Raw genomic sequence first — 25,036 nt, 5'->3', positions numbered from 1 at the left:
GACAGGCATTTATATAAACCAGAAAAGGGGACATCCCATCTGTGCTGGACAGGTGGAGGCCAACTTGACACAAGACAGAGTCATCTGAAAGGAGGGGGTCTCGATTGAGAAAATGCCTCCGGAAGGTGGGCTGTAGGAAAACCTTAGAGCATTTTTTAAATCAGTGAGTGATGGGGGAGGGCTCAGCCCATTGTGGGTGATGCCGTCCTCGGGCTGGTAGTCCTGGGTTCTAAAAGAAAGCAGGCTGAGCAAGCCATGGGGAGAAAGCCAGTGAACAGTACTCCTCCGTGTCTTCTGCATCAGCTCCTGCCTCCAGGGTCCCACCGAGTTTGAGTTCCTGCCGTTGTTTCATTCAGAGGACTGTGACTCTGGATATGTAAGTCAAATAAACCGTTTCCTCTCCCAAGCTGTTTTGGTCATGGTGTCGTCACAGCAATAAAAACCCTAGGACACCGTCTAATTCATGCCGAGAACTAACTCCCTATATTTTCATCTTTTCTGTGGCAGGAAAAACCATAGATTCTGTTGTCTACAGCACAAAATGAGTGATTTGGGGTAGGTCTTGGAGCCTTGCCCCTGGACAGAAAAAGTGTCTTAAAAAAAAAAAAAAAATGACTAGACGGTGGTGGCACACGCCTTTAATCCCAGCACTTGGGAGGCAGAGGCAGGCGGATCTCTGTGAGTTTGAGGCCAGCCTGGTCTCCAAAGCGAGTTCCAGGACAGGCGTAAAGCTACACAGAGAAACCCTGTCTCAAAAAACCAAAAAATAAAATAAAATAAAAAACGATGTCTCTGTGCTTGTGTGGGTATGTGCACAAGTATTCACATGTCCAAGGAGGCCAGAAGAAGGTACTGGATCCCTTGCAGCTAAAGTTATAGGTGGTTGTGAGCTGTACAACATGGAGGGTGGGAACTGAACTCTAGTCTTCCGGAAGAACATCAAGGGCTCTTAACCACTGAACCATCTCTCCAGCTCCGGGTATTTCTTTAAATATTAAAGATTAGCAATATAATTTTTGTGATCGTCTTTGCTATGGGCAGGCCTCTATCTTGGAATATATATAAAATTCTACTAGAGCACATTCATTGGTATTTCTGGTTTTTAAACAAATACCCTAATTCTCTACCCATGTGCCAGTCCCCAGATAAGACAAAGTAAGTCTATGTCAACACAATACCACCACGGAGTTCTATCTCTGGGGGACACATCTGCCTCTGCCGCCTGCTTGCTATCAGACATAACATAAGTTTGGGGCACTGTGTCATATCACAGGATAACAAGAAGTACAGCAGTTCTAGGGAAACAGGGTTAGGGGGAATATATGATCAAGGAAGAGGCGGTCCCCAGAGTGAGCATCCTCCCCGCAGGCCCCATGCTTTTCTCTTCTTTACTCCCAATCTTTCCTAAGGATTTCTGTATCGGTGTTAAACATTTTCAGGTCTGGGGAAAATCACCCAGCATGCACAAGCAAACGTAATAACCCTTTAAGAAGTTAACAAGGCTACATCTGAGTGCTTTGAAGGCACCCAGAATTAAATCGATCCACAGTGCCAATGACAACCATCTTGAAAAAGGTCCCGACTCTGGGGCTCTAGACCCAGAGTTCATTAGCAAAGATGGACAAAACCCAAGGGACATCCCCCGCCCCCACAGAGTCACCACCCTCTCCCCCCATCCCCTCTCCAGTGTCTCCCAATGCCCATGCCAACCCCCGAGCCAAGCTGCATGCTCTACTTATCCTCACATTTCTGCCTGGGGTACGCACCATGGGAGGTGCTGGCGTCGGCATGATGGCGGTGGGTGGGATGGCGTGGGGGAATGGCGTGAAGGTGTGCTGGTGCGTGTGCTGATGGGTGTGCTGGTGCTGATGCTGGTGCTGATGGAACTCGGTCCGCAGGTAGGGCGGAGGGCCCAGGGATGCCCCTCGGTCGGCGCTCTGAGAGGCCAGGAAGCGCGTGTTCAGTTCCTGCCTCAAGATATCTTGTTCTGGAAGAGAAGGAGAGGGAGGTAATGGCGGCGGCAGCTCTTCTTTCACCACGGGACATCCTGGTTGCAGACAAGTCCAGTGTGCATGCCATATGCCAGTGCAGGCCAGGACAGCTATGGATTCGGCCAGACACAGAATCATGAACTTATTGAATACATCGTGACATTCTTGTCTTGTTTTATTTTAAACTGAGGGAGAGTCTCATGCAACCCAGAATGACTCTGAACTCCCTACACAGCAGAGAATGACCTTGAACTCCTGATCCTTCTGCCTCTGCCTCCTGAGCTCTGGGACGGTGGGCATGCAACACTATACACGGTTTTATGTAGCGGTAAGAAGGGAACCCAGGGCTTTATGCATGTTGGGCAAGCACTCTACCAATGATGCTATATTAGTAGCTACTACAATGAGACTGTGTGTGTGTGTGTGTGTGTGTGTGTGTGTGTGTGTAAAACTTGATTGTGTGGTTCTCCAGTGTGAACTCTATAGATGACAATGTCATGTCAGAATGTCAAAAAGCTGGGCATAGTGTCTATAAGGACCTAGTGCCATTTGGTGCATGGAAGATGCAGAGATAAAGACAATTGACTTGGGGCACACAGGGGTGGGGCCCGGTCCTGGGATAAAAGGACACAACAGGAAGAATAGGTAGACAATACCAACGCTGGCTCTCAAGTCTGTGTCAAGTTTGCTACCTCGGCTCTCAGTCCCAAGTCTAAAAGCAAGCTCAGTCACTCCCAGCCTAGCCTGCTTGGTGAGTTCTGGACTAATGAAGGGTTGTCTCAAAACAACAACAGTAACAACAATACCCACACACTCATAAAACCCAGCTAAAACCAACAACAAAAACAAGGTAGGTGACCGTGCCCTGAGGAATAACACGCACAGTTGACATTCTTGCTCCTACTCTCAGATAAACACATGTGCACGTACACATACACACACACACACACACACACACACACACACACACACACATACATCTAAATACTGCGGTACAGTGAAACACACAAGTCATTAATTATCTATCTGTTAATACCACCAGGTTCCCGTGCCTTCTTCAAGGGTTGGTACAGCTCTATGAAGTGGCATAATAATATGGCTGGACCAGATCAGCATCAGAGCATAGGTTTGGTGAATATAGTCAGGAGAAAAGAACGCTAAAATCTAAGACCAGGTCAGTTCATACTGTGTGTGCGTGTGCGTGCGCGCATGCTCACATTTGCATGTGTGTTAGGCATGGGTGTGGAGGTGAAACATCAAGTTCAGGTGTCATTCCTCAGCTGGGGGTCCATATTTTTCTTTAAACAGACATTTACTTTAGCTGTTAATTAAATTCGCTTCTTTATTTATGTGTGTGGGGGTGTGTACATCACCACATGTGTGGGGCTACAGGAAAACGCTGGGGAGTTGTTCTCTTCTTCCGCCATGGAAGCCCTAGGGATGGAAGTCAAGGCGGTCAGATGTCTCACTGGCATCGCCTTGGTGTTTTGAGACAAAGCTCTCATTGGCCTGGACCTCACCAAGGTGACTAGACTGGCTGTCCAGGGAGCCCCAGGATTCCTCCAGTCTCTGTCTCCCCAGCGCTGGGATCTCAAGTGTGCACTACCATCTCTGTCTTTTTTATATGGGCTTTAGGGGCTGAGCTGGGGACCTCAGCTTTGCAAGGCAAGTCCTATATTGAGCCTTCTCCCTAGCCTCAGCATGTCTGTCTGTAAAATTCTGGGGCATATTGTCATCTCAACAGCACATGAAGAGGACCCTATTGGAGAGACGGCTCATAGTGCTCTTGTAGAGGACCTACCTTTGGTTCTAAGCACCCATGTCACACAGCTCACAAACACTTGTAGCTCCAGCTCCAGAGGATGCCCTCTTCTGGCCTTTTTGGCTACCTGCACACATGTGGATATGTCTCACACACACACACACACACACACACACACACACACACACATTAAAATAATAAAAGCGAACATAATACAAGACAGAAAGGGGTCCTATTTGACACAAAAAACCCCTACACCAAGACACAATATAAAGATTCTGGGGTGAAACACTCAGGCCTGTAATTGCTGTCACAGTTTAAATGTGTGTCACAGAGCACACGCCATCATGTGCCATATAATTTTCACTCAGTGGTGACGTCATTAAAAAGGTGTGACTTAGGCACTCCATTTTCTTTGTTGTTGTTTTGTTGTTTGGGACAGGGATTCTCTGTAGCTTTTGTAGCCTATCCTGGAACTTGTTCTGTAGACCAGGCTGGCCTCAAACTCACAGAGATCCGCCTGCCTCTGCCTCCCCAGTGCTGGGATTAAAGGCATGCGCCACCACCACCACCACCCGGCGTCACTCCATTTTCTTGCTCAGCATCAAATTCCCCATGGCTTTCTTTGCTGGGCAATTCAGAGGCTTTGGTATTTGCCTCTGCTGAACCTTGGCCACAAACGATTTGAAGAAGACTCAAAGAACACATCCATGAGGGGTGGAAACTGTGACGTAATACAGTCCAGTGGTGAGGTGACGAGCGAGGGGCCCGAGAGGTACAGGTGTACCAATGGGACTGCCTCATCTTACCTGAGTAAGTGCTCCCCGCGGGATGCCCGGGCACCTGCAGACTTCCAGACGTTAGCGGTGGGGGAGGAGGCAGAGCAGAGGGAGGGGCAAACATATTGGGGTGATGTGAGTGGGCAGGGGGCTGGAGGGTGGGTGTGAAGCTGTGCAGGGGGCTGTGGTTGGGCAGAGAGAGGGGGAAAGGAGAGGCCGAGGGGTGGTGGGAGATGTGGGGAGGGGCGGGCTGGGTCTTGGCTGGAGTGTTGCTTCTGCTGCCAGAAGAAGAAAGAAAAGGAGAGAAAGTCAGCAATTCCTTTTCTGATGTTCAAATTTTTTCCCCTTTATTACAGTAAAAGACGTTTTTTTTGAGACAGGGGTTCATGAAGCTCAGGCTGGTTGTCCATCTCACTATATCAGAGAGGGTGAACTTGAACTTATGACCCTCAGTGCTGGAATTACAGCTGTGCACCACTATGGCTAGGTTATAGTGCGGGGGTTGGATCCCAAGATTTCATGCCCACCTGGCAAGCATTCTACCAAATGAGCTGTATCCCCAGGAAGGAGAGAGGGAGGGAGGGAGGGAGGGAGGGAGGGAGGGAGAAAGAGAAGGAAGAAAGGAAGGAAGAGAAGGAAGGAAGGAAGGAAGGAAGGAAGGAAGGAAGGAAGGAAGGAAGGAAGGAAGGAAGGAAGGGGAAGGGAAGGAAGGGGAAGGGAAGGGAGGGAAGGGAAGGGAAGGAAGGAAGGAAGGAAGGAAGGAAGGAAGGAAGGAAGGAAGAGAAGGAAGGAAGGAAGGAAGGAAGGAAGGAAGGAAGGAAGGAAGTTTTCAGCTGGTGAGACAGCTCAGTGGGTAAAGGCTCTTGCCAACAGTCTGATGACCAGAGTTCAATCTCTGAGACCCCACAAGATGGAAGGAGAGAACTGAATTCTACAAGATACCCTCTGACCTCCATATCTGGCACGTATGTGCCCACACATACAAATACACACAAATAAATATGTAATTTCAAAAATCCTATCTTCCTGCCTACAGCCCATCCAACATGCCTGACTTACCCCCTTCCTCTTCATCAATGCTCCCTGGCTCCCAGCAGCCTTGTGAACCACAGACAGCTGTGTACCATCCTAGTTACTAGACACAGAAGCAGCCAGGAGCTACTGTTCCGTGGCTGGATGCACCCCCAGACCCTGTTCAGGTGGCTCCTCCTGCATCCATCGTCAGGATCTCTCCTATTTTTTCTGCAAAAATTTCCCCTCCACCCCCTCCAGGAGCCACACTAGCAGCTGAGGTAAGAAGATAGCATAAAATGACTTTCTGAGCCCCATCTCCCTTCTGCCTCTGTCACTTTGGGGATGAATTAGCACAAGTGAGGGGGCAGGCTAGGGAGGGCTTCACCTCCTGTGAGATATACGTCTGGGCGTATAGGTGAGAGTTTATCCAGACTAGGTTCGTCAAGATGGGAAGGCCCACCCTGAATGTGGACAGCACCATGTCACGGAATGGTGCTGTGGGATGTCTTTCTGCACACTGTATGTGTTGCTCTGATTGGTTGACAAATAAAGCTGTTTGGCCAATGGTGAGGCAGAATAAGGTTTGGCAGGACATTCCAACTGGAGGGAGAGGAAGAAGCAGATGCCATCCCACTGTCCAGGGAGCAGCATGTCATGGCACACAGGTAAAGCCACGGAACATGTGGCGACATGTAGATGAAAATGGGCTGTTTAGTTATAAGAGCTAGCAAGCAAGAAAACTGAGCCATAGGCCATGGACATGCAATTCGTAATTGATATAAGCCTCTGTGTGTTTACCTGGGTCTGAGCAGCTGCAGGACTGGGCGGGACATAGGAAAACTTGCAGCTACAGAGTGTGTGTGTGTGTGTGTGTGTTGGGGGGGGGGTCCTGGACTGACTAAAAAGGAGAAATCGGGCTGAGTACCAGAATCCATCTCCAGCTGCTTCCTGACTGTGGATGCCACGTGACCAGCCGCCTCAGGCTCCTGCCGCCATGCCTCCTCTACCCCCACCCTTCCATGATGGGCTGGACCCTCAGATGGTGGAAAGAAAGCCTCCCTTCTTCACATCGCTTCTGTGAAGTGTTTTGGCACAGCAACAAGAGAAGCAACTAACACACCCGCTCTTCTGGTTCAGAGGCTCATGAGATGGACCTGACCCTGTGGGGAAGGCACACAGGAAGCAAAGGAGTCCCTAAACCATCCAACAGGAGGCAGTAACAGAGATGGAGGCTGGGGACAGTGGTGGCAGAGCTAGAATTAGCACCCTAGAGGCTCATCTCTCCCCTCTTCTTTGCGGACATCATTTGAGCAGCTCTGTCAACTTTCCTTTGTGAGGCCCCATAGAGTCAAAAGGAACGTGCCTCTCCAGCAGGGATTCTCTTTCAATCAGAGCTGGGTGAAGCGCAGCGGGAGAAAGGGCCGTCTAACCGAAGAAACCCCCAACTCCTAGGGTCCCAGGCTTCTGGAAATACCAGCACAGCTCTCTTAAAATGCAGCCCCCACCAGAGGCACAGAGCCTCCTTTCTCGCTTTCCCCATGAAAAAAATCTTCAAGTGTGCCTCAGGATGCCTGTCCTGCTCCCCACCTGTGCCCTCCATGAGGGTGCCCTGGTACACCCTCCAACTTTGGTTTGTTTGTTTTGAGGCAGGGTCTCTCTGTGTAGCCCTAGCTGTCCCAGAACTCGCTCTGTAGACCAGGGAGGCCTCAAACTCAAGAGATCTTCATGCCTGTGCCTCTGCTTACCCAGTGCTGGGATTAAAGGAGTGCGCCGTCACGCCTGGCTCCTCCAACTTTTTCTGAAGCCCCTTTCCCTCCTTCCTATATTACCCTCAAGTCCCTGAAGGAATTCTATCCCTCTACCCACCAATGTCCTCAACACCCAACCCAAGAGACCCACACTCCACCTTTCCCAGTCTTTCAGCCCCGCCACGATTAAAAACCAGGGCAAGTTGCAGACATACAAGACCAGTGTCTCCAAGCTCTTGCACGGTGACCCCTGCCCTATGGGAGATTAGGGTCACTCACCTTAAGCTGTTGAGACTCAGGCTATTGCTGCTGTAGGCTGACAGCGGCTGGGAGAGGCTCTGGGAGGAGGGATGTGATTGTACTGGTGGAAGGGCCTGCTGAAGCAGATGGCTGGGGGACTGTGGCCGGGGTGGCCGCTGCACCGGAGGCTGTGGGGCAGGCTGCAGCTGGGCCTCTGGGGGGCCTTGGGCTGGCTGTGTACTTGGAGGAGGAAACTGGGGCGGAGCCTCCGTGCGCTGGACCGAGTCTGGGTCCGGAGATGGAATCTGGAGCTGGAGTTCCGCCTGGGGCTGGGATGGTAGCTGGGGGAGCTGAGGATGAGGGTCTTTGAGCACCACGGGTTCAAAGACAGGCTCTTTGCAACAGTCTTGGCTCTTCTCCTGGCTTCTCTCTAGACCCGAGATCTTGGGGACAATTGGCCCTGCATCTTGGTGGTCGTGTTCAGGCAGCGGGCCAACACCTAACTCTGGATCTGAATGGGAGAGAGAAGAGACAAAAACAAGGGGGCTGTGAAAGACAGCAAGGGACCGAGAAGGACAAGCCAGCTTTACAGAGTACGTTAACATTTCCCAACAAGACTCGACATCTGCCACCCGGCACCCTGACTCCCAGAGTTCTGGAAATGCACACCATTAGCAATTTCAGTTCCCTGGGACCCAACCCCACTTTTCTGACCTCTGAAGGCACCAGGCACCGATGTGGTGCACAGACACATGTGGGGGAAGCACCCAGATGTGCAAATAAATAAATAAATAACAGGTAACAACACCCTGAAAAGATAAATAGCATGAATAAACAATATGAAAGAAAGATGCCATGTGAGTAAGTACTTTTGTATGTGTCTGGAGAGGAAATCAATGATAATATGGTCTCCAGTGAAGACTAAGGAAGTGAGTCGGGGGGTATAGCCCTTGGCTACAATGCCACCCCACCCCCCACGCCCCCATGCCCTGCTAGTGGCCAGGAGTGTGGCTTGATACAGAGTGCCTGCCTAGGATGCCCTATTGACGGGCTGAGCGTACAGCCTAGAGTGCATAAAATTCCATCCACAGTACCACTCAAACCAAACAAACCAGCCAACAGAACAGGAGCCTGGAGGGCAAAGAAGTAGTTGGTTCTACTCATTGGGCCATGGTAACTCTAAGCCTTGTGGTTGTAACTGTGTCACACACACTCTAGAACCTGTTCTACAGGCTAGCTACACTAAGGGCATGACCCCATGAATGCGCACTCACTTTGCGTGTACAAGGCCCAAGCAAAAGATAAAAATAAGAACAAGAATCCTTTTTGCAATAACAAATATCATGTAATACTTGGGAATATTCTTGTTAGAGGAAATTCTAGGGCCTGTAAATTTTTAGCAATGTATCCTAAATTTTTTTTTTCTTTTTTTTTTTTCTTTTTCTTTTTGGTTTTTTCGAGACAAGGTTTCTCTGTGTAGTTTTGGAGCCTGTTCTGGATCTCGCTCTGTAGACCAGGCTGGCCTCGAACTCACAGAGATCCGCCTGCCTCTGCTGGAATTAAAGGCGTGTACCACCACTGCCCAGCAATTTTTTTCTAAGTGCTTATTATGCAAAAGCTACAAATAAACAAAATGAGAGGAGAAAGGGAGAGAGAGGGAGATATGAACCAAATATCTAAGAAACAGTTCTGATCAGATGATGCCACCTTCTAGGAGTAGAGTTGAGAAATGTGTAGTATGCTACTTGGCTGTGGCAATAACTGGAAGGCATTATTGGCTCTTTTAAAACTGATTTTATTTCTGTGTATGGATGTGATATATGTGTGCCTGCATGTGTACTCCCAGGTGCCTACAGAAGCCAGAAGAGGGTTGCCCCATCTCCTGGAGCTGTTGTGAGTGAGCCTCCTGACATGGCTGCTTGGGAACTGAACTCTGGTCCTCTGCAAGATGGGTTCAGGCTCCTAACTACTAACCACCATCTTTGGACCCCCATTCCTGGTATTTTAATCTATCTGATTTACAAAGATAAGAAAAACAATACTGTACACAGCCTCAGTTAGCTTTCTAAACCTCATTGGACATCGTGCAGCTGTTAAGACCCAGAATTGACCTCTGTTTTGCCTGGTTTTATTCACACAGACTTTCCAGAAATAGTATCATTGTGTTTGCCCCCGCTCCCAAAACACACACACAAACTCAGTCATCCCCCTGCCTCAGGCTCCAAAGTGCTATAATGACAGGCATGTGCCACCATGCTTGATCTTTGAATTTTATCCTTAGAACTTCACCAGGACCTGGTCAGTGCCTGAAGCAAATCATTTTAGACACAGAAGGCTGACCATGGTATCTATGACGGTTAACCTTGATCGCCAAGTCCACAGGATCCAGAAGCGCCATAAACAAACTTCTTGGCATGTCTGTGAGGGAGTTTCTAGATTAGGTTTAAGAAGATTCACCATCACTGTGGGCAAGAGCCGTCTAATATTCAGAGATTCCGGGCTGAATATAAGGGGGGTAGTGAGCCGAGAACCAGTATCCCTCTTTCTCTGCTTGTCTACTCAGATGCGATGTGAGCAGCCGCCTCACACTCCTATCCCCATTCCTTCCCCAGCTTGACTGTAGCCTTGAACTGGGAGCCAAACAAAATCCCTCCTTTAGTTGGGCATTTTGTCACAGCAATAAAAAGGAACTATACAGAATGGTGATTTAGAGTTTGGGACCTTTCCATAAGTGGGGGCACACGCCTTTAATGCCAGCACTCGGGAAGCAGAGGCAGATGGATCTCTGTGAGTTCGAGGCCAGCCTGGGTTACAGAGTCAGTTCCAGGAAAGGCACCAAAACTACACAGAGAAACCCTGTCTCAAAAACAAAACAAACAAAAAAACCTTCTCTCTAATTTCTTCTTTACTTTTGAGACAGGATTTCTCTGTGTAGCCCTGGCTGTCCTGGAACTCATTCTGTAGCCCAGGCTGGCCTCACACTTCGAGATCCAACCACCTCTGCCTCCCAAGTGCTGGGATTAAAGACTTGCATCACCAGTGCCTGGCTATGAAGTCTTCTTTATTATATATAGCACGTAAAGTGGGTATCGGGTTGGTAAGGGAGACATTTGATGTTTTCCCTTTGACAACTGTAGCACGTCTTCAAGTCCAGTCACTTACAGTCAAAGGCGGCAACTCCCCGCAAGTGTCCTGTGAAAACGCCAGAAGTCCTGTGAGTGCTTTCTGTAAGGGACACCATGCAGTGAGCACTCAGTGTTCCCATAATAGCTGCAGGAAGATGGCAGAGCCAGGTGTGTGGTGGCACACACCTGCAGTCCCAGTACTTGGGAGGCAGAGGCAAGAGGGCCAGGAATTCAGAGCTAGCCTTGGCTATGTAGGGAGTTTGAGGCTAGCCTTGGCTGTGTGAGATCCTCCCTCAAAAATCAAACAAGGCAACAGAAACTACTTGGATGAAATTACACGAAGGGAACGTAACAAATATCGTCAGTTTGGCCTCAATGCTGAAAATGATCTGTGTAAACATACACATGTATGCATAGGTTGACCAAACTGCATAGCAAAACATGGCTCTGAGCCTATGATTATCTTTTTTCTCCACTTCTCAATGTTTGAAAATTGTATGTCATGAAAATGTATTACCAGGCAAGAAACAAAGAAACGGGGGTACTACATTTTAAAATGAGTTCCTCCCCCCTCAAAGAAATCACCGCTTCCACCCTTTGGTCACTTAGTAAATAGATACTTGTTTTTTTTTAAGTAGGCCACCAAAATGGCTCCTCAGGTAAAAAGTGCACGTCACCAAGCCCGAGTTTGATCCATGTTGGTAGGAGATGAGCAACACCTGCAAGTTGCCCTCTGACCACCACACACGTGGTGGCATGCATGGGCATTCGCACACATACAAAGAGTGGCGTCTGCGGTTTACTGAAGTTACCCAGGATGGGCTAGTCTGATAGGGACCATAGCCTAACATCCAGAATGATCAGCCGTTTCACATTTCCCTCTACTGACCCAACACCGATAAAGCATCAGTGCTCCTCCAGCTTATGTCCAATGCTCCTGCTATCTCCAAGTCAGTGATCTGCCACTAAGAGGCATGTCAGACACTGGCTTGATGGTGGCCATCTGTGACGGTGAATCTTTATTGTCATCTTCACCGCGTGTAGACTCGCCATGGAAACACACCAGAGGGGTGTGTCCATGATGGAGTTTCTATGTAAGTCACACTGAGGCGGGAGGACCCACCCTGAAGGAGGGCAGCACTGGCTGTCCACAGACTAGGGTCCTGCACTTCATGCAAAGGAGGAAGCAGCTGAACACCACCATGTCTTTCTCTGTACTTCCTGACTGTGGATGTCATGAGACAGAACACCTTCTGCACCTGCCACCATGCCTTCCCCATCATGATGGGCTGCTGTCTGTCTTCCTTAAGCTGTTTCTGTCGGCTGTCTGTTCCCAGTAAATACAGAGTAACTATTGCTCTGTATGATCAGAACAAAGAGTTTTTCATGGCCAACCCTGACTGCTAAACGTTTCCTTTCCTTTGTAGCTTCTAGGAAATAAGAGTAATGAGGGCTAATGGGATATTCCATGAGCAAAGGCACTTGCTGCTAGGCCTGGCCATCTGAATTTGATCCTCCCAAACCCCTATGGTGGAAGAAGATCAACCCCAGCAAATTATCCTCTGACTTCTACATGGGTGCCTGCACACACACACACACACACACACACACACACACACACACACAATGTAATATTTTAAAGATGAAGAGAAAGAGAGAGAGAGAGAGAGAGAGAGATATGAAGGGCCAAGTAGAGGGAAGATCAAAATTAGGATAAAAGAAATAGCCTGGCACCCACTGGGGCTGGGGCTGGATGCTTCTGATAGTGTTTAAGAACCCCGGGATCTCAACTTCACACACAATCCTCAAGCTGTTTGGTATGGACCAGGAAGAGAGCAGGTAGTTTGAAATCATATCCCATGCCCAGCACTGTGAAAGGACACGAGACTATGCCATTTAAGCATGCGCAGTGCAGACCTGGCTCAGTGCAGACTTCAGAAACTGCCAAAACACCTGTAAAATCCTTCTTCCAAAGGAAGTGACCTACATCACGCAACACCCATGTACTTACTCACTTCACTTCCCCTCCAGTTTCCACCTCCCCAGGGCTGGGAACAGCACCTGTGTGTCACTACACTTAGTTTTTTGGTTTTGTTTTTGTTTGTTTGGTTGGTTTTTTGCATGTCCCTTCTGGGACTCCTCTGAACTCAGGTCTTCCCATTTCTATAGCAAACACCTGACCCACTGAGCCCGTGCTCACAGCACGTTTCCACTGAGTTTCCAGAACTGTCTCATGTTATATGATACAGGAAGAAGCTATGAAAAGCAAACAGCGTCCTCTCAGAGCCACACGCCTGTCCTGTCCCCAGGGGTTTACTGTGAGAACTGGGCTTCTCCTCAGGAGAGACGTTCCCTACCTTGGCAAATGCATCCTGTATATATATCCTCCTGAGGGGCAGGGGTAAAATTGCTCCCTAGTCTGTTCACACTGTCTGCTATGGCCCGCAAGGGGACCGACAGTAGCTAACCCACTGCGATCTGTCGGAGTGGTTTATGTGTGAGCACCACAGAAACTTCTAGAATGAATCCATAAGCCGTTCTAATGGGGATAGAAATGGAACTAAGCCTTTGAATGTTTAGTCAAAAAAAAAAAAAAAAAAGAGTAGGAAAAGAGAAATTTCAATGATTTTCCCCTCTCCTCTCAGTTAAGTTTTGAATGCCATCATCTCCCAGTGTCCCTAACAACCTCAACATTCCAGTGTGGTCACATGAATACCTTGTGGGAGGAGCTTGAGAGGAACCCACTATTACACCTGTGTGACACTAAGCCTTTTCCTTTTCCTCTTTACTTTTGAGACAGAGTATCATATACCCCAGGCTGGCCTTGAACTCCATATGCAGCCAAGGAAGACCCTGAACTTCAGATCGCCTACTACCAATACTCTCTTTGTTAGGAGATTATAGCTGTGAACCTCAATGCCTGGTTTATGTAGTGCTGGGGATCAAACCCAGGGCTTCATGAATGCCATGCACACACTCACTCGGCTATAGCCTCAATTTTTTCCATTTTAAAGGTCCAGTCTATTAATCATTAGGTTGACTTTTGGTGTGTTTAGAATGTGTGGTTTATATGCATGGGTATGTGGGGGCCTGTGTGCCTGTACATATATATAATAGAAGCCAGGAGACACTGGGTACCCTGTTCTATCACTCTCTTCCACCTTATTTTTTGAGACAGGGTCTCTTTCTGAAACTGGAGCTAGACTGTGGCCCAGAAAGGCTCCAATGATTCTCCTGTCTCCATATTCCCCTCAGTGTTGGGGTCATAGGCACACACCATGGAGTGCTACTCAGGTGTGAACTCAGGTCCTCATGTTTGCATAGTAAACATTCTTACCTACTGAGCCCAAACACCAGTCCCCTTACGTTGATTTTTACAGTCCATCCCTGCAATACATTCTTTGTAGGAAAATAACGTCTCTTGCCATTTTCTTTCTTTCTTCCCTTCTTTGTTTGTTTGGGTTGTTGTTGTTGTTGTTGTTTTTGGTTTTTCATGACAGGGTTTTTCTCTGTGTAGTTTTGGTGCCTGCCCTGGATCTCGCTCTGTAGACCAGGCTGGCCTCGAACTCACAGAGATCCGCCTGCCTCTGCCTCCCGAGTGCTGGGATTAAAGGCGTGCGCCACCACAGCCCCGCCTCCTGCCATTTTCATCTGCCTTTGCTTTCTTGTCCTCAATGTAGCATAAAGAGAATACATTCCAATACAAACTTGAAGTTACAAGTCTCCACACGTGTAGGGTGCAGCAAAGAGGGCTGACTTCAGCCATCAGAAATAACCCCACTGACAAAACGCTACACATCAGTGTCTAGAGCCCAAAGGACATGTCCCCAGTTTAGGTCACCAGAACAGCAGAAGTGGATTGGAGGCTTGGGAACTACCCTGCTCAGACACGTGTCCTTCAGAGAAGCCTGCAGATGAGGGTGGCGGAGGGGAGTGTGTCTGCTTCTTCAACAGCTGAAGGCCGTGTGCTGCAGCCCAACATGACCCGTGTCCCATCCCCCTCGTAGTTCAGTTCTGGCTGGACCACCCTCACCATAAACACCCAGTGATGCCACCAATCTGTTTCACCACCCTACACTCTCCAGTGATGCTTCCTGTCAACTTTCTAGGCAGCCACTACTGGGGTTAGCCACCCCCCCAGCCCCTCATGGGAGGATTTCAAGCCTGTGTTCCACGGCTGAACTACAGCCCAGCACTTGCAGGAATGTTTACATTTAGGGACAAGTTCTCCTCGGTAAGTTGCCCAGTGTGGCCTCGAACTCACTTTGCCGCTAGGACAAGCCCTGAATTTGCCATCCTCCTACCTCAGCCTAAGTAGCTGGAATTTCAGGCCTGAGCCTTGAACTCACTTGACTCAGCTACTTACTTCAAGCTAGTCATTGTCAACAGCCCTTCTAATGACCTGCTATATATACCACACTTGCTGCTTGGGGTTGGAGGGGCTTAGGTACTAATTTTTCAATGAACACAAAACGCATTATTTTACATAATGATGTATTAAATCTTCTGCCCTAAATATAAACAAATAAATATCTATTTGGGTGCCAATACAGCTTATTGCTGTTGGAATTCTAATACAACTTTACCTTTGTGAAGACTTATTTTTACTTATGTGTATGCATATGTGCGTGTGTGTATACGTGACGACAGAGGCCAGAAGAGGGCTTCGGGTCAGATCCCTTGGAACAGGAGCTACAGGTGGTTGTGAGCTGCCAGACGTGGGTGCTGGGAACTGAACTCAGGTCCTCTGCAAGAGCAGCAAGCTCTCTTAAGGACAGAGCCGTCCCTCCAGCCCTTCAGCCTCCGGTTTTTTGTTTTGTTTTTGTTTTGTTTTTTCAAGACAGGGTTTCTCTGTGTAGCTCTGCGCCTTTCCTGGACCTCACTCTGTAGCCCCAGGCTGGCCTCGAACTCGCAGAGATCCGCCTGCTTCTGCCTCCGAGTGCTGGGATTACAGGCGTGCGCCACCACCACCCGGCTCAGGTTTGTTTTTTAAGACAGAAGGGTCTCTTCAAATCTTACACCTCCTTCAGTTCTGAAGTGTCACCCAGAGCCTGAATGCCTGCTTTCTTTAACTACATAATAATCAATGTACAAAAATCTAGGCAAGTTCCTTTAAAAGTGCAGTTCTAAAAGGAAAAAAAAAAAATCGCCATAATGAGAAAAACACTCAATAAACAATTACACATTAAGCCAGAAAAATTATGCCTCTTTGGAGTCATTTCTGTAATTGGACAGTATACTGCAATAAAATAATAGCACAGAATACAAGCCAGTGGGAAATAATTAGATGTCATTTTGATGTTTAAGGGGCCATTTTCCATATATAATAAAACTAATGTTCTGCTTTGGATCATAAAGGATTCTAATAGCTTGGTTATTTTTGTATTACAAGAAAAAAAAAGTAGGGCAATCAAAAGCATAGAGCTTTTTAATAACCAGGGATGGGTGGGGCCCTGCTGGTATCTGCCTATGGTATGCATGCATGTGGACTTTGCCATAGCCTACAGACTTCGTGAACACAAACACATGGAAGAGAAAGTAAATAAGAAAATATAAACAGTCTTACGCCAGGGAATGGTTCTGTAGAAGTGTCATAGGACTCCTGTGCCTGTATGCTTTATATACTTATTTTTAGCTATTTATTGCATGCCTGTGGATGAGTGGTGCATGTGTATGCATGGGTACGGAAGTGTGTGCACATGTATGAAGAACAGAGGTATCTTCCTCAATTCTTACTTTTTAAAGGATTGATTTATAGCCAGATGTGGTGGCTCATACCTCTGTTCACAACACAGGTGAAGCTCTGTGAGTTCAAGGTCGGCCTGGTCTACATAGAGAGCTCTAGGCCAGCCTTGTTCTGCAGTGTGACCCTATCCCAAATTTGTTTTTTAAATTTATTTTTACTTGGGTGTGTAAAGTGGTAGTGGGATATAGACATGTGTGTAAGTGCTTGGAGGGCGGAAAAGAGTATTGGTCTCCCGGAACTGGAGTTCCAGACAGTTTCAAGCCACTGAACGTAGGTGGGTAAAGGCAGTTTTGGCCATGCCTGGCGACCCGTGTTTGATCCCTCAAACCCAATGGTAGAAGAAGACAAACTTCTCTGTAAGCTGTGTCCTAACACCCATACAAAGAAGCTTGCCCACTCTCTGCCCCAAAATAAACAAATATTAAAAAAAAAAAAAATGAGGAAAAGTGAATGACCAGATGGGGTCATGGATGTCTGCGACCACCCTAGCACACACAGGGAGAACTGAGACAGGCAGATCCCTGGAGTCTCTAGTCCCCCAGTTCACCAATCACTGAGCACTTGGTGAAGGGAAAGACAGTGTTTGAAAAGATAAGGCTGCTGGGCATAGTGGTGCACGCCTTTAATTCCAGCACCCGGGAGGCAAAGGCAGGCGGGTCTCTGTGAGTTTTAGGCCAGCCAGGGCTACAAAATGAGACCCTATCGAAAACAAGCCAACAAACAAAAAAGATAACATGGACAATAATCAAAGAAGACACCAGATGTTGATGTGTGGCCTCTACGTGTATGTGCATGTATACAACACACACACACACACACAAACATGCAGAAGGAAGGCTTGAGATCTTGAGATGCTGGTCAGTAGTGGAGTGTGTGCACAGACTCCCCCAGTGAAAGGCTGGCAGTGTGGCTTAATGGCAGAGCACTTGAAAACACACAAGGCCTTGTGTTCAATCCCCCATGCTAGAAAAGTAAATAAACAACCAGGGGAGGTAAGGGACAATGACTACATACAGAAGGCTTAAACAAAGGTAAAGCCAGTGTACCTCGCTTCCATGGGACAGAAACATGGTTTAATCCAAACACAATAAAAATCTCTAACACAGGAGCCAGTGGCCTGGCTTGCGGTGAGAGGTGTCTGCTGCCAAGCCTGATAATTTGAATTCGATCCCTGGTGTCCACATGATGGAAGAAGAGAACCAACTCTAGCAAGATGTCCTTGGATCGCCACACATGTGTCTTGGCATGTGCGCACCCCTTCCTGATAAATAAATAAATTTCAAAAATCTTTGGCATAGCAAACTACATGAATTAAAAAAAAACAACCCGATTTATAAACCATAGGCTTCTCTAACTACTCAGGAAATAAAAAAGACTTATTTTAAAGAGTTTTTAAAAAATTACTAATTAGGGCTGGTGACACTGCACACTATGCAAAAATCACTAGCTGTGCAAGTCTGGTGTTCAGAGTTCCATCATCAGATATCATGAGGAACCAGTGAACAGACTCCAGGAAGTTCTCTTCTGACCTCAGTGCATGTGCACCTGTACACACACACACACACACACACACACACACACACACACACACACACACCCTACCACCACCACCACCACCACCACCACCATAATAATTACTATTATTATTTGATAGATAATTACATGTTCACATGGTTGGGCTTGCCCGGCGGACCGCCTAACTATTTCCGGTGTAGAATAGCCATCTCCGGGTCAGACATCTCGCGGAACCGGGACTCTGTGGCCTTACGTGGTTGCGTAAAGCACGTGCGCAGCCATGTAATCTACGCGCGTGGAGTACCCACAGGAGTCCCTGTACGCATGCGCAGCCCAACCTTTAAAAAGCCGGTGCCATCTTGCATGAGCTCTCTCCTTCTCTCCTCACCCACGTGTGTTTCACACAGGCCTGTCACCTCTATCCTCTTTAATAAAACTCTTCTGTGGTCTTGTCGTGTTCAGGACGTGTTCCTAGTGCCGCTTAACTACTAACTACTAACATTATTATTATTATTAAATAAGTTACTCATTAGATATTTAATGTTCTGATGTCTAATTTTCAATTTTAAAGATTTTTAAATTTATGTATATGTGTCTATCAGGGTGTATAACATGTGTTTAGATATCTGCAGAAGCCAGTCCCCTGGAGTTGGAATTACAGGCAGTGTGCACCACTCAACATTGGTACTGGGAACTGAACTTGGATCTGATAAGCCATCTCCCCAGATACTGGGGCTCCCCATCTGGCCAGCCAAGTCCAAGCAGTAAGTTCCAAGCCAGCGAGAGACCGTCTCAATGAGTGGATGGTTTTCTGACAAGCACTGCTGTGTTGCTAACCTCCACTGGAATGAACACAATTGTGCATGCTCACCTCCACCTATGTACACACACACACACACACACACACACACACACACACACACACACACACACGCACACACCCTCTTCTTTAGTATCTTAACAAACAACAAATACACGTCTATTAAGTCCCTCTCCCCCACGTTTGTAAACAGGATGTCACGTAACCAGGACAGCTTTCATCTTCCTGTGTAACTGAGGATGGTCCTGAACTCCTGATCTCCCTGCCTCTACTTCTTGGGGGCTGGGATTACAGGTGTGCACCACCTCGCCTGGTTCACACAGTGCTGGGATGCAACCCAGTATTCCACGAAAGCTAGCAAGCTCTCTACTAGCTAAACTCCATTCCCAGCCTTTAATCTGTCAGCGATGAAATGTCTTGTCCCAGACAGCAAGTCCTCTAAGCTCATGGTTTGCACTGCATCTCTGCACAGAACGCACATGTACCAGAAGTAGTCACTGACCAGGCGAATTCATGATGGAAAGAGTCTAAGGTTCCGGACTCTAAGGAATGGGTCAGTGTGGGGGAGAACCTCCAATGAGTTACAAAAGGCATCTGGGCACTGTCCTCCTCCACACGGTAATTAACTTATTAGTATGCAGCTCTGGGGTGACCTAATGTTCTTACTCACTCCTTCCACAATACATAACGAGCTTATGTGTTACAGAACATGGTCCTCCCAGGAAAGCAGATGACAACTTTATCACATCAGTTGTGCCTGCCCAAGCATCAACCAGGACCTGTGCTGTAGAAGGTTGACATTCCCTCCTGGAAGGACGGGATGGGGAAGGTCTTTAGATTATCACGAGAGAGTCCAGCCACCCACTATTTGTATGAAATTCCTCCCAGCTATGTGCATGAAATTCTGCCCTAACTGCACTTGGCCTGGGGCCTGAGGGACTCTGAGATGCTGGAGTATGTAGGTTGTGGAAGGTTAACTAAGGGGCTCCTTCCATGTAGCTGTGGGAAAGCCATTCCTGACAAAAAGCCATCACTCATCCTCTGTGAGTAAGCCCAATATACTCACTGGTTCCCCAGGGTGAACTCTGGTGGAATCATAGTTTAGTGTGTCGCTCCGGCCCTTATGAGGAGTGGGTGATGTTATTTATAAAGTACACACACACACACACACACACACACACACACACACACACACACACACGAGCCTTCAACACAGGGCTCTGTTAATTCCCAGTGCCGGGCTTTTTTAATATAATGAATCTGCATATTAAAATATTTATTGCTAATTGGCTACAATCTAATAATGAATATATCCTGTATTTCACTGCTAATTAAAACCTCAATAAACACAGGCAAGGACTCCTCTCCATGTCAAGGTGAAGCCCCAGGCTTCAAAGCTATGAAACACATCTCTCCCTGTCCTGGTGGCTTCACTACCCCCATGTGCTCCTTGAAGATGCTGAAGGGCAGAGCTGTGTGAGGGTGCATGCTGGGAACGGAACCCAGGACTTTCTGCATGCTAGAAGAGCGCTTTATCCATTGAGCTACTGCCTCAAGACACAGCTCAAGGTTTTTCTGCATCACACAGCCCAGGAAGGTAAATCCCTCCTGATCTGATTCCAGTTCCCACAGTATTAACACTTGACTCATTTACATGTAACAACTTTAAGTAGCAGCAAATATAGTTTAGCCATTTGTGACATTCAGTTTCAGCTTTTACACAATGTAGACTCATCCCTGGGAAGAGAGTCTCAATGAGGGACTGTCTAGCCTGTGAGCCTTATCCCTGAGTGATTTTCTTTCAAAAAATGTTTTAAATTTCTTTATTTATGTGAATGTGATGGTCTGAATATATGCCATGTGTATGCAGAAGCTAGAAAAGGGCAGAGAATTCCCTGGAACTGGAGTTACAGGCAATTGTGAGACACTCGGTGTAGGTGTTAGGCATTGAACTTGGGCCCACTGCCAGAGCAGCGAGTACAAACACTCTTAAACCTTGAACCATTTTTCCAGCCTCTTGTGAGTGGTTTTCTTAACTGGGTCCATTGATGGAGTACTGCCCACCCTGAAAGAGTGGTCACAATTCCCTTGGTTTGTGTCCTAGACTAGATAAGGGTAGAGAAGAGACTGAAAAAAGAGGTATAATACGTATGCATTCATGTCTCTCCGCTCGACTCTCAAAATGCTGTGAAGCTGTTTTAGGTTTATGCTGCCTTGACCTTGCTGAACCGTACCCTGCCCCTCACTGGGGATTCTAGGCAGGCATTCTACTACTGAGCCATGCCCCAGCTCCCTACTAGGGGATTCTAGGCAGGTGCTTACACCCTCAGACCATTTACCACTGAGCGTCACCCCAAATTGCAAGCTGTGATCATTAAGATTATTAAGTACTGCCTGCTTTCTGTCTCTGAGAGTCTGGGATGTATCCCAGCTAGGGTAAGACGCTGCTGAGCAGCTGTTATCTCTGCAGACTGGTTCCCTCTTTTTGCAGAGCCTAGTGCTCAAGAGGTGAATCTTTTTATATAATCCTCCACTGCCTTGGACCATTAAAAAGCCTAGGGTGTGAATGTTTATTATTCTTGAATGGTGCATAAAGTGATTCTACCAAAGAGGCAAAGCTGAGTTCTAATTAGCCAACTGATTAGAATGAGTGGGCCTGTGGAAGGTGAGTAAGATACAAAATTGGAGGGGCCAGGTGTGTGTTCCTGTGAGTGGCAATCTCCCTCCTATGCCTCAGCTCCCCCATGGACAGAAAGGTGACCTCCCACGTCATGTGCACCTCAAGTGTTGGTTAGAAAAACAGGTAACTACAATTACAATTAACAATTTAAAAAAAAAAAAGAAACACTTTGAAAATTATAGTGTGCAACACACTTCCACACCACGAATGCTTTGATTCATTTTTGAGTTGTTTTAAAAATTAGTGCATGCCTGGCAGGTTGGGATTGCAGCTCTAGGTCCTGCAACCAAAGGTGTGAGATATCTTCAGCAAAGGGGGCTTAGCATGTAGAACTGGCGGTCATCAGGAATAGCCTGCATTGTTTTGGATACCCCTGGGGCCTCCCCGACCAAAACACTCACAGGGAGGTAACTCCATTCTTGGAATAAGTGACTGTGGTTGTTTGGCCATATACAGGACATCTATGTCATCTCCCACACCTCCAAGGCCCAGGGAACATCATAGAATGTAAAGAAGAATTTAAGATTTCACAGAATCTGGGCATGACATTCTGATGCACACATGAATTCACAGCAGTGGTGGCGACCCACAGGGGACCCGCACAAAGTTCTAAATTCCAGCATGGAGTGGGGAAGGAGGTCTAGCTGAGAGCCATTGGCAGCTGGTAGCTGCTGGAGGGAGGCAGAGTCACTTTTCATTGGGGGAGTGGCTACCTGTAGGTCATCCCTGCCCAATGTGACTCCATAGCCATGCATATTTGGACAGCATTCATTGGACTTAGTGGGTTATTTAAAACAAAACAAAAAAACAAAAAACCAAAACAAAACATGAGGTTGGGAGAGAGATACTGTTTGGAGGAACCCCAGGGGAGGTGGAGGGAGGAAGTAGGGGTGAATGTAATCAAGATACATGTGTACAAGAGTGAAAATTTCAAAGAATACATTTAAAAAATGGTACATGCTGCTTGGGGTGTGGTGGATGCCTAGGAGGCAGAGATTGGAAGACTACAAGTCTGAGCCCAGACTGAGCTATAAAGTAAGATCCACCACCACCACCACCCCAAAAAAGTAAGGAAATTTCATAGAACAGGAGACTATATCTGCAACTCCTATATGATAATGGTCTAAGATCCAATGTATAGGGGCCAGAGAGATGGCTCAGCGGTTAAGAGCACTGGCTGCTCTTCCAGGGGACCCAGGTACAATTCCAGCACCCACGTGGTAGCTCACAACTGTCTGTAACTCAAAGTATATAAAGAACTATTCCAAATACACAATAACAACAAATAATCTATTTAAAAACAGTCAAACGGGCTTCTGAGAAGGCTCAGTGGATAAAGGTGCTTGCTGCCAAATTTGGTGACCTGAACTCACAGGGAGGAAGGAGAGAACAGACTCCCACCAACTTGTCCTCTGACCTCCGTGGCCAAGCTGTGGCATGCATGTGCACATGCACGCACAAACAAACATAACAGAAACTAAGTTTTTTAAATGGGGAAAGGATTTGACTAGGCAGTTCTTCAAAGAGGACACACAAACATCTCAGGAGCAAATGGAAAGATGTTCAACATCATTAGTCATCAGGGAGACAAAAGACCAAACCACAAGAAGCAACCACGCCCACTGTAATGAGAAACAGAGGCTGGAAGGAGGGCAAGGCGGAGCCCTCCCCACTGTCCACACAGAGTCTGTCTGTCCTTCAAAAAGACTACACACCTCTCCTCTCTCTGGTCCCATTTATCTCCCAGTCAATACCGCTTTTACTTCTCTCGGAGGGCCTTGATTGGGGCGAGACAGGGTCTCAAGTAGCCCACACTGGCTTGGAACACTAAGCAGTCCTGTTTTAACTCCCAAGTGCTGGGACCATACCTAGGAAGATCAGGGAGAAACCAAGAGTTCAAAGACACTGTTAGCTACACAGTGAGTTCAAAACCAGCCTGGGCTCCATGAGACCCTGACTCAAAACAACTGGATCCTGCCCTGGAGGAGCCTAGGACTTCCTGAAAGAACAATTCAAAGACAGCAGAGGAGATGGCTCAGGAGATAGAGCACTTGCTACACACACTCAAAGACTTGAGTGTGATTCCCAGCATCCCACATGCCAGCAATGGTTGGGCCACTGCTTGTAATCCCAGAATGAGGGTGGGTGGGTGTGGGGTGGAGACAGGCAGATTCTTGGTTCTCTCTGGCCAGCACATGGACTGACTAATCAACCAGCTGCAGGTGCCAGTGAAAGACTCTGTCTTGGGGAAAAAAAAAAAAAAAAAAACAAGATGGGGGCTGGCTAAATGGTTCACTGGCTAAAAGGGCTTGCTGCTCAAACCTGACGACCTGAGTTCAATCCCCAGATGGAACATTAAAGGTGCAAAGAGAAACAACTTCACAACATTGTCTATAACATTCATGCACACATACTTATAAACAATAATTGTTAATTCATTAATAAAAATTTCAATAAACACAGGTGGATGGCTCCTGAGGACACCCTTAGGCTGTCTTCCAAGCTGTCCTCTGGTCCCTACACATACACATTCATGCACAACTTGGGAGGGGGCACGGGTTTAAATAAACAGAACAGTATAATTCAATGATAAGTGCCCAGATAGACTATGAGCACTCCCATTCCCCTCAGGGAACCTGGGCAGGGGCTATTCCCTGGAAAGCCAGAACAGGAGAGGAGTCACTCCCAGGGGAAATGGAGGAGCCATCAGAGCCAGGAGGGAAGCATGTTCACAGAAAAGCAAGGGAGGCAGAGCAGGAAATCCATGCTGCACTGGTTCAGGAATGGCGGCAGGCACATCCTCATCCAAACCCACCTTAGAGGTGGCGTGGGAAGGCCAGGTTGTTGGTCACCAAAGGTCAAGCCTGTTTGGTCTCTCCCTTTCACAGAAAGTGGTTCCTCCCTCCCTGGTGGCTGATGCTGCCCCAGGCTGGGTGTAGGATTTCCTTTTATGGAAGCTCCTTGGAAGAAGGTTCGAGGAATGACTGGGAGAAGAAGGCCTCTTTAAAATCACTGTGTCAGACAATGTGTTCTAGAGAAAGGTGATGGGTCAGTTAAGGACACGGAGTACCCCAGCAGTCTTTACTCCAGTCACACACAAAAATGAAAAATAAACGCACATGTCTCTTTCAGGTGAAATGCTTGTATGGGAAATGTTTAGACACAGCCACTGTGTAGATCCCAGGAGAACCCTGCAATTGTTGGACTCGACCTCGGCTCCAAGAACTACTCAGGGTCTTTCCCAACTAGTTCTCTAGTGGATGTCACAGCACAAAAATGACGGTGATCTGGCACTTAAAACAAGAATCCACGAGGCTGGAGAGATGGCTCCGCTGTTGTGAGCACTCAAGCTCTCGCAAAGAACCCAGGTTTGGTTCCCAGCACCACGGCCCCACAGTGGCTCACATCCATCTTTAGAACTCCAGTTCCAGGGGATCTGGTACCCTCTTCTGGTCTCCGAGGGTACCAGGCGCACACACAGTGCACATACATACATGCAGACGCCTGTACACATAAAATAAAAATAAATCTTAAAAACAAAACATCCTGAAGGTGTGGCAGTCTGTGCTCATTAAAACCAGAACGCTGGAGACTGACACAGGAGGGTGGCTGGGAG

General features: G+C 47.5%; 1 protein-coding gene across 1 annotated transcript in view; it reads right to left on the bottom strand.

Moving 5' to 3' along the window:
• The window catches only part of Auts2 (activator of transcription and developmental regulator AUTS2), a 361,179-nt gene that overhangs the window by 30,688 nt on the left and 305,455 nt on the right, over nt 1-25,036 (bottom strand). Inside the window, exons 5-7 of the mRNA XM_036171636.1 lie at nt 7,574-8,045; nt 4,563-4,810; nt 1,767-1,987 (exon numbers count right to left, since the gene is read on the bottom strand). Coding sequence (XP_036027529.1) covers nt 1,767-1,987; nt 4,563-4,810; nt 7,574-8,045 — 941 coding nt within the window. The remainder of the gene's footprint in view (nt 1-1,766; nt 1,988-4,562; nt 4,811-7,573; nt 8,046-25,036) is intronic.

This window comes from Onychomys torridus, chromosome 22, assembly GCF_903995425.1.
Source record: "Onychomys torridus chromosome 22, mOncTor1.1, whole genome shotgun sequence".
Taxonomy (NCBI): Eukaryota; Metazoa; Chordata; class Mammalia; order Rodentia; family Cricetidae; genus Onychomys; species Onychomys torridus.
The sequence above is the reverse complement of the archived record's forward strand: the minus strand, read 5'-3'. Positions and strand labels throughout refer to the sequence as shown.